The following is an 8,757-nucleotide window of genomic DNA, read 5'->3' as shown; positions in this document are numbered from 1 at the left end:
CACTGTGATTTACTTGTGCCATTTTTTTTCTCCATTGTTACTCTTTGTGCTTCTTCCTTTTGAAAGAGAGTGGGAGAGAGAAAGAGAACGAGAGAGAAAGAGGGAGGGACAGAAGAGTAGAGAGATAGCAGTGAGTGGAAGAGAGATGCAGTAGAGATTGTGCACCTGCCTCAGAGAGGACACAACAGATGAAAAGCAAGGGAAGGATGCACAAAATCATCTGACCCCCTATTTGGACAACCTAAAAAAAAAAAAAAAAACAACAAAGAGCAGGAATTCAAAGAAAAAAGAGAAGTGCGGACAAGCTGTGTGAAGACTGAGGGGAGGCATTGAACAGACACAACACAAGCAACAAAGGAAGGAGATGGAAGCCTTTTGACAGAAAATCCCGCTCTTTCACTGAAGAGAGAGAGAGCAGAGCAGAGCAGATGTACCAAACTGACGGGCTCTAGAAAGTGAGCAGTGTATCACCACAAATTAGACAAACTTAACCATCCAGACCACAGACTGCTGGGCGACAAGAATGCATCCTGTTTCCTTACTGTAGCATTTGATTAGCGCACAACATGCTTTTTAAAGTAGAGACATTGATTGGAGTGAAACTGCTGCATAAGGCTTTCAGCTGAACTGACACGGTCCTTAACAAACAGCCATTAGCACCTTGTGTAAGCCAGCCACCAGCACAGTTTGAACTTCGGACGAAATCATCTCACCTCTCTACTTTCCCTCGTTCTCTGTTCTCTAATGTGATGGAGGTCTGAGGATTTGTCATCATGCCAGTGATGAAAGGGCTCCTGGCCCCTCAGAACACCTTTCTTGACACCATCGCCAAGCGCTTTGATGGCACACGTGAGTAATTCTGCTTTTTCCCAATCTTTGTCAGAGCTTTCACCCTCAGAGACTCTCAAACGCTTTCTCATGCAGCTTCTGACCTCATATATATATAAAATGTTAAAGGAGTTTCAAGTGTTAATATTTACTAATACTCTGAATTAGCTTTTATTTTTCAGTTGTCATTTACATTTTAGTTGAAGTAATTTTGTTGAAATTTTTTTATTCTTAATTTTTATTTTTATTTTATAATAATAATGATCTGATATTTATATTTTATTTCAACTTTATCGAAATTAAGTTTAGTGGTAACACTTTACAATAAGGTGTCATTTGTTAACTTAAACTAGTTAATTTATTAATCAGCATGAACAAACAATGAACGATACATTTATTAATCTTTATTAACATTAATAAAAATAGTTGTTCATTGTTAGTTCATGTTAGTTCACAGTGCATTAACTAATGTTAACAAACAACTTATGATTTTAATAATGCATTAGTAAATGTTAAAAATAATGTGAACCAAGATTCAATATTAATAAATGCTGTAGAAATATTATTCATTTTAGTTCATTTTAACTAATGTAGTTAACTAACTAATTAATCTTATTGTAAAGTGTTACTGTTTTAGTTAAATATAACCATACTGTGTTAAGTTATCAATAAATGTGACCCTGGACCACAAAACCAGTCATAAGGTTAAATTTGACAAAACTGAGATTTATACATCATATGAAAGCTCAATAAATAAGCTTCTATTGATGTATGGTTTGTTAGGATAGGACAATATTTGGCCGAGATACATCGATTTGAAATCAGAAATCTGAGGATGCAAAAAAATCAAAAAGACTGAGAAAATCACCTTTAAAGTTGTCCAAATTAGGTTCTTAGCAATGCATATTACAAATCAGAAATTACATTTTGATATGTTTACAGTAGGAATTTTACAAAAAATCTTCATGGAACATGAACTTTACTTAATTTCCTAATGATTTTTGGCATAAAAGAAAAATCAAAAATTTTGACCCATACAATGTATTTTTGGCTATTGCAATATACCCCAGCGACTTAAGACTGGTTTTGTGGTCCAGGGTCACAAATAGTAAATAATAAATAGTGTGCAAAGGCTAGACTACATTTTAGATAAGATTTTTTGCTCATAAAATATTTTGCAGTCATTTTAAGGCAATACATACATTTCAAATATATACATTTTAAACAATGAGATGATGTTACCACAGTTATGAAGTGAAAAAAAGTAAAAGATTAGAATCATAATGCTTGAATGCAAAATACAGAATATCCTTTCAGCGAACAGTTTCTAAAAGAACCATTTTGAAGAACATTTTAAAAAACTTTTTTCGACTATGAAGAACCTTTTCTGCATTTGAAAGGTTCCATAGATGTTCATAGAAGTGCTGATGCCAATAAAGAACCTTCATTTTTAAGAGTGTATGTCTCATACAGAAATGTTGCCATCCTTGAAGGTTGAATGTCTTATTTTAGTGGCAGAAGGTCAGATGAGAGACATGTTGTTTCATCTTTTGAATTTGTACTTGGTTATGTTCTGGAGTCTTCTTTGTTATGTGGATAAATAGGCCGAATTGTTGTATTTGAGTGTTTGTGTGTTTACAGTTGCAAACAGAACTACTTGAAAAAAACCCGAAGAGTTATTCATTTCAAGAACAGTGCTCGGTGTTCAGTAGTGTGGGAGTTATTCTCTACAATTCTGTGCAAATATGGGTGAACAAATAATGGAGGGCAATAGATGATGGGATCATTTTGTATAAGTGGCCCTGACTCCCTCTCTACCTGCCATCATGTCTGTCAAGAGAACTCAAAGCACACTAAAGCCATGAAGGTGGGCATGACTAAACCTTGAATGTGTGATAGTGTGCTGAAGTGTTGAATTTATCTGCCCTGAACTGACAGACACAATGGTGTTAGTAAGTGTGTTATAGTCTGATTCGTCAATACAGGATATGGTGTAAAAAACTGAATTTATTCATTACATCTAGTCATCTAGGTTACTAAACACTTTTTCAAAATACATTTTTAGGACTGACTGAGACTTTCACTGCGGCAGTTACACCTACCTTATTTACCTCTAAAAGGTTCATAGTCGTACCTTAAAGGGATAGTTTACCAAAAAAATTTAAAAAAAATTCTGTCATTAATTCACCCTCATGTCATTCCAAACCTGAAAGACCTTCATCTTCAAAACACAAATTGAGATATTTTCAATGAAACCTAAGAGCTTTCTAACCCTGCATAGACAGCAACAGTACTATGAAAGGTAGTAAGGACGTTGTTAAATTTAGTTGTTAATGTGACATTAGTGGTTCAACCGTAATGTTATGCTCTGAAAATAGGGTACAATGGGGCTAAAGGCACACCCTAAGAAAACAATGTGCTTTTCACTGTGCCCAAAGTGTATGATTGCAGAAAATATATATACGTTTGTACTGAACATTTATGGAGCAATAGATGTGTGAAAATAAATCATTTAATTTGTTAAAAATCTTGGTGTCAAGGGGTAAAAGGCAGTATTGATACCAATACTTAAGCTAAAAAACATTTTTAAATAATGTCTGAGTTAATACTTGTTCAAAACAATAATAAAAATAAAATATTTTTTGTTTAATAAATGTGCTGTCATTAAAATTTGTTAAAATAAAACTTGTATTTTAAAATCCAGAAACAAAATCATTTTAAAATGTAAAGATTTTGAAAGCTTTGAAGGAGATCCCATAGTTTAATATAGATTTACAGTAGTAATGATATTTTATTATATGATATGATTAATAGCATGTTTTTAAATATGATGGTTTCATTCTAAACATGGTGATTATCTTTAGGATGGAAACCCAACATAAACCCTAATATCTGACATTTACCATCTGAATCTAACAATGTCATGTCAACAAATAGAACAGTCAGCCTTCTGTTTAATTGTTAATATAATGTTAATTATTGTGCCTTTTAGCCCCAACAGTGGGGGGCTTTTTACCCCAAATACTATACTTTTAAATACTCATTTGATATTTGAAAAACTGCTTTAATTATCTTAAACAAAACTAAAAATCATTAAGACCTTTGTCTCAAGATATATTCAAGAATTTAAGCGATTCACATTTGCTACTTAAATCTACAACATTTTTAAAAACATCAAATATTAGATCAAGTTTGCACAGAATCGACTTTGTGCTGCTGCCCGCAATCGCGTCAAGGATCGAACAAAATTGCACGTTTATCTTGAAAAGCGGATGTTTTGTAAAGTGCTACGCCACGTTTTTCTGCCATTAGAGGAAAATAATATGAAAGGCACCTTTTACCCTGGGGCGCATTTAACCCGTCGTATTTGACTTTTTGTGTGGAAAGACAACAAAAATAACAACTGTATTTAACCATTTCTTCTCTTCCGTGTCAGTCAATGTGATTTGAAACCATAAGATTTGAAACCACATGTCAATGTGGTTTGAATCAGGTTTGTGAGACTGTTTACACTACAAAAAAATTAAATGAATTCAAACTGGATTCACTTTGAAATGTTAAACTTGCTTTACCTGCATTATCTGCCGCACGTGTAGCCATTTTGTGGTTCATTCAGCCCACCGCATATACATTTCACTCTATTGGTGTGAAAACACCATTCATAGGTGACTCGTTTTGCTTTTTCACATCAAGTTTGGTCTAAAAGGACCATATAGACTTTTCACTTTATGATCTGGGTACAATTTTGCGTTTCAAACAGACAGTCACTAAAAATCTTGTTCTGGTCTAATAAGAACTCACACCATCTTCACCTAGGCTGAAAATCAGATACATTGAAGCATCTGGTGTCAGTCACTTCCAGGTTAGACTGTAAGGAGTCTCTTAATGAGCTCTCAGGAGATTTCATCAGTAGCCTTTTACCCTCTCAGCACTTCTGTGTGACGAGGCTATTGAAATAAAAAAAAATTACAAACCAATGACAGCATCCACTCTACAAGAAGAAACATAGATAGCCATTTTTCCTAAAAAAAAAATAAGCAAAATGCTTTTACTTTCTCTCGTTCTCTCCTCGTTAGCCATTGCTTTTTTGTGTGTAAGTGGAACGCAGGGGAAAATGTCTCTGTGTGATGCTCTTAACAAAAGGAATGTCCTTAACTCACTGTACAGCCAATCATATAAATCATATGAATCATTCCCTCTGCCGTTCCTGGGGACAGATTTTCACACTATGAAATGTCACGCTGACCATTTGCTCTCTCACTTCTCAGAACAACCTCCTGCTATCGTGTCACACCCGTCCTAAGCAGCACTGGCTGTCTAAATTGAGCGTCAGTATGTACATGTGCGAGTGAGAGACGTGACGTGGAGTATTGTATGCCTCGGTATCACCACTCCTCTCTCTTTCTCTCTCTCTCTTGTTTTTTTTCCTTCTTCATAATCGCTTAAATCACTTTTAATTAGCTGCGGCAGAGTAAAGATCTGGAGAGGATTATTAGAACAGAGAGGTGCTTGACAAGGCCTTAAAGGATCGATGTTGTGTTTTTTAGCTGGTGCTTCATTAAAACTGTTGTATCGATCAGGTATAACTGTCTATATCATGAATAGCCTGAATGTTTTGGTTTTGAGGAAATAAATGTTTTTAAACTTTTTATTACACCTGAATATAGTCAAGTGGCATTAATTTAAACCCTTAAAGACTTTAGAAAATCAAGTGTAGAAGTTTGAAACACACTAGTATGCATCAAGGCAAAAGTGGTGTACATAACTTTTTTTTTTTACATTAATATTAAAAAGTTATGTTTTTGAATAAGTCTCTTACACAAAATAAGGTTCTTCACAATGCCATAGAAGAACCTTTTTTTTGTCTAAATGGTTCCATAAAGAACTGAAGAAGCTTTCTGTTTCACAAAAGGTTCTTTGTGGTGAAAGAAGGTTCTTCAAATTATAAAAAGAAAGAGATGGTTCTTTAAAAGAACCTTTGACTGAATGGTTCTTTGTGGAACAAAAAATGGTTCTTCTATGGAATCGCTTGAAGAACCTTTTAAAGCACCTTTATTTTTTTAAAGTGTAGGCTGCATATTAAAAATATACTTTAAAATGTAATAGGGCTGTCATGATTCCTCAATTTATTTAGAGTACTCAAATTTAAAAAATCCTCAATTGTATTTTGCATGTGTTGAGTAACCGGAAAAATACCGGAAGAGGTGCATTTCACAGACGAGAAACTATGAAATGCATTATTAGACTGTTTTCATAGGCTACATGATATATTAAACCCATTTAAAAATCTTAATAAAGCATAATGCTATTGTGAATTCACAAACACACGATTCGATTAAATAAATATATGTGTGTCAGGAATATGTCTGTGTTTTGTCCTGTTCTGTTCTGTTTTCCAAGTGTTTTTCCCCCATGTTTCATATGTAAATGGTTTAGTCCTTGTCTTCCCCTCTAGTTTTGTTTCCATTTGGTTTGTTCATGCCCATATTTGTATTTCCCCCTCGTTATCCTGTTATCTTGTTTGTTACCACGCCCCGGTTTCTGTGTATTTAAGTCTGTGTTTGCTCACTCCCTTTTGTCCGTCGATGTAATGTTACATGATGTTTGTGTCTCCTGGTTTGTTTTGGTTTAACGTTTCTTCTGTTTTGTTTTGCTCTATGTTTTACGTTTATTTTCATAATAAATATCAGTGTTTATATTACTCCGGTTTCCTGCATTACCATCTCCACTCCTCATCGTCCTGCAAAATTGTGACAATGTGATGCAGGCTTAAAGGAACACTCCACTTTTTTTGGAAATAGGCTCATTCTCCAACTCCCCCCGAGTTAATAAGTTGAGTTTTACCGTTTTGAAATCCATTCAGCCGTTCTCCTGTTCTGGCGATATCACTTTTAGCATAGCTTAGCATAGATCATTGAATCCTATTAGACCAATAGCATCGCGTTCAAAAATGACCAACGAGTTTCGATATTTGTTGTATTTAAAACTTGACTCTTCTGTAGTTTATATCGTGTACTAAGACCGGTGGAAATGCAAAGCTGCGAGTTTCTAGGCTGATAAGATTAGGAACTACACTCCCATTCTGGCGTAATAGTCAAGGAAGTTTGCTGCCGTAATATGGACGAAGCAGGCGGAGTATTATCAGAAATGAGTTCCCAGCTAGTTTAGCATTTGCACATGTGCTGCGTGGTATTACTGCTCCTGCTTCAGCCATATTACGGCAGCAAACTTCCTTGACTATTACGCCGGAATGGGAGTGTAGTTCCTAATCTTATCAGCCTAGAAAATTTAAGCTTTGCATTTCCGCCGGTCTTAGTACACGATATAACTACAGAAGAGTCACGTTTTAAATAGGACAAATATGGAAACTCGTTGGTCATTTTTGAACGTGATGCTATTGGTCTAATAGGATTCAATGATCTATGCTAAGCAAGGCTAAAAGTGATATCGCCAGAACAGGAGAACGGCTGAATGGATTTCAAAACGGTAAAACTCAACTTATTAAAGGAGAACTCCGGTGTGATATTGACCTAAAGTGTATTGAATCATGATACCGAGTGTAAACGTACCTTGCATATCTCATCTCGTCTTGTCCACTGCTGTCCGAAATCTGGGGTCAGTTAGCCGATGCTCACAACAGCTTGTCAATGAGAGTCAATAGGGCATCGAAGCAGTCATGTAAATAAATCACTGTTTTACGCCATTTACGAGGCACAAAGTAGCGCCACACTTCATCGGTAGACTTCCAAGGGCCCCGACATTTAAAACGCGACATTGAAAACTCATAAAAAGCACCGGTAGTTTATTTACGAGAAGATTTATACAGACAGTAACTTCAAGGAGTTTAGCGATCGCCGCCATCTTGAATGTAGTCACGATAAGTCGAGTGACGAGCAGGAAGGAACGTATCAGGTTTTCAACGTATCAGGTTGTAGTTTCCTTCGTGCTCGACATTCGACTTATCGTGACTACATTCAAGATGGCGGCGATCGCTAAACTCCTTGAAGTTACTGTCTGTATAAATCTTCTCGTAAATAAACTACCGGTGCTTTTTATGAGTTTTCAATGTCGCGTTTTAAATGTCGGGGCCCTTGGAAGTCTACCGATGAAGTGTGGCGCTACTTTGTGCCTCGTAAATGGCGTAAAACAGTGATTTATTTACATGACTGCTTCGATGCCCCATTGATCTCATTGACAAGCTGTTGTGAGCATCGGCTAACTGACCCCAGATTTCGGACTGCAGTGGACAAGACGAGATGAGATATGCAAGGTACGTTCACACTCGGTATCATGATTCAATACACTTTAGGTCAATATCACACCGGAGTTCTCCTTTAACTCGGGGGGAGTTGGAGAATGAGCCTATTTCCCAAAAAAAGTGGAGTGTTCCTTTAATATATGAGTTTTAATTATGAGCGCATTTCTGTCGTAAAGAAATGGCCAAATATTAAAGATTAAGTGGACATTTGAATTAAATGTTGTGTAGTCAATATTAAACAAGGATTAGATTGCGCAGTAAAGTGTAAACAATTATTACGCCTATTTTTATTGTCTATTTTTATCATAAAAAAAAATTGTTTACTCGATTAATCGTTAGAATAATCGTCCAATTACTCGATTACCTAAATAATCGTTTGACTTTGAGGATCATTACTCCAGTTTTTAGTCACATGACCCTTCAGAAATCATTCTAATATGATGATTTGCTGCTCAAGAAACATTTCTTATTATCAAAGTTGAAAACAGTTGTGCTGCTTACTATTTTTGTGGACACTGATACTTTTTTTCAGGATTTTTGTTGAATAGGAACCCTAAAAGAAGTGTCTGTTTGGAATGGAAAACTCTTCTAATCTTATAAATGTCTTTACTGACACTTTTGATCTATTTAATGTGTCCTTTCTGACTAGGAGTAAAAAAAACTCACTGTCA

General features: G+C 35.5%; 1 protein-coding gene across 1 annotated transcript in view; it reads left to right on the top strand.

Annotated features, from left to right (window-relative positions):
* The first annotated feature begins 225 nt into the window (after positions 1–225).
* The window catches only part of kcnh4a (potassium voltage-gated channel, subfamily H (eag-related), member 4a), a 47,252-nt gene continuing 38,720 nt past the window's right edge, over positions 226–8,757 (top strand). Inside the window, exon 1 of the mRNA XM_073841459.1 lies at positions 226–849. Coding sequence (XP_073697560.1) covers positions 774–849 — 76 coding nt within the window. The 5' untranslated portion in view covers positions 226–773. The remainder of the gene's footprint in view (positions 850–8,757) is intronic.

Source organism: Garra rufa, chromosome 1 (genome assembly GCF_049309525.1).
Source record: "Garra rufa chromosome 1, GarRuf1.0, whole genome shotgun sequence".
In the NCBI taxonomy this organism is placed as follows: domain Eukaryota; kingdom Metazoa; phylum Chordata; class Actinopteri; order Cypriniformes; family Cyprinidae; genus Garra; species Garra rufa.
The sequence above is the reverse complement of the archived record's forward strand: the minus strand, read 5'-3'. Positions and strand labels throughout refer to the sequence as shown.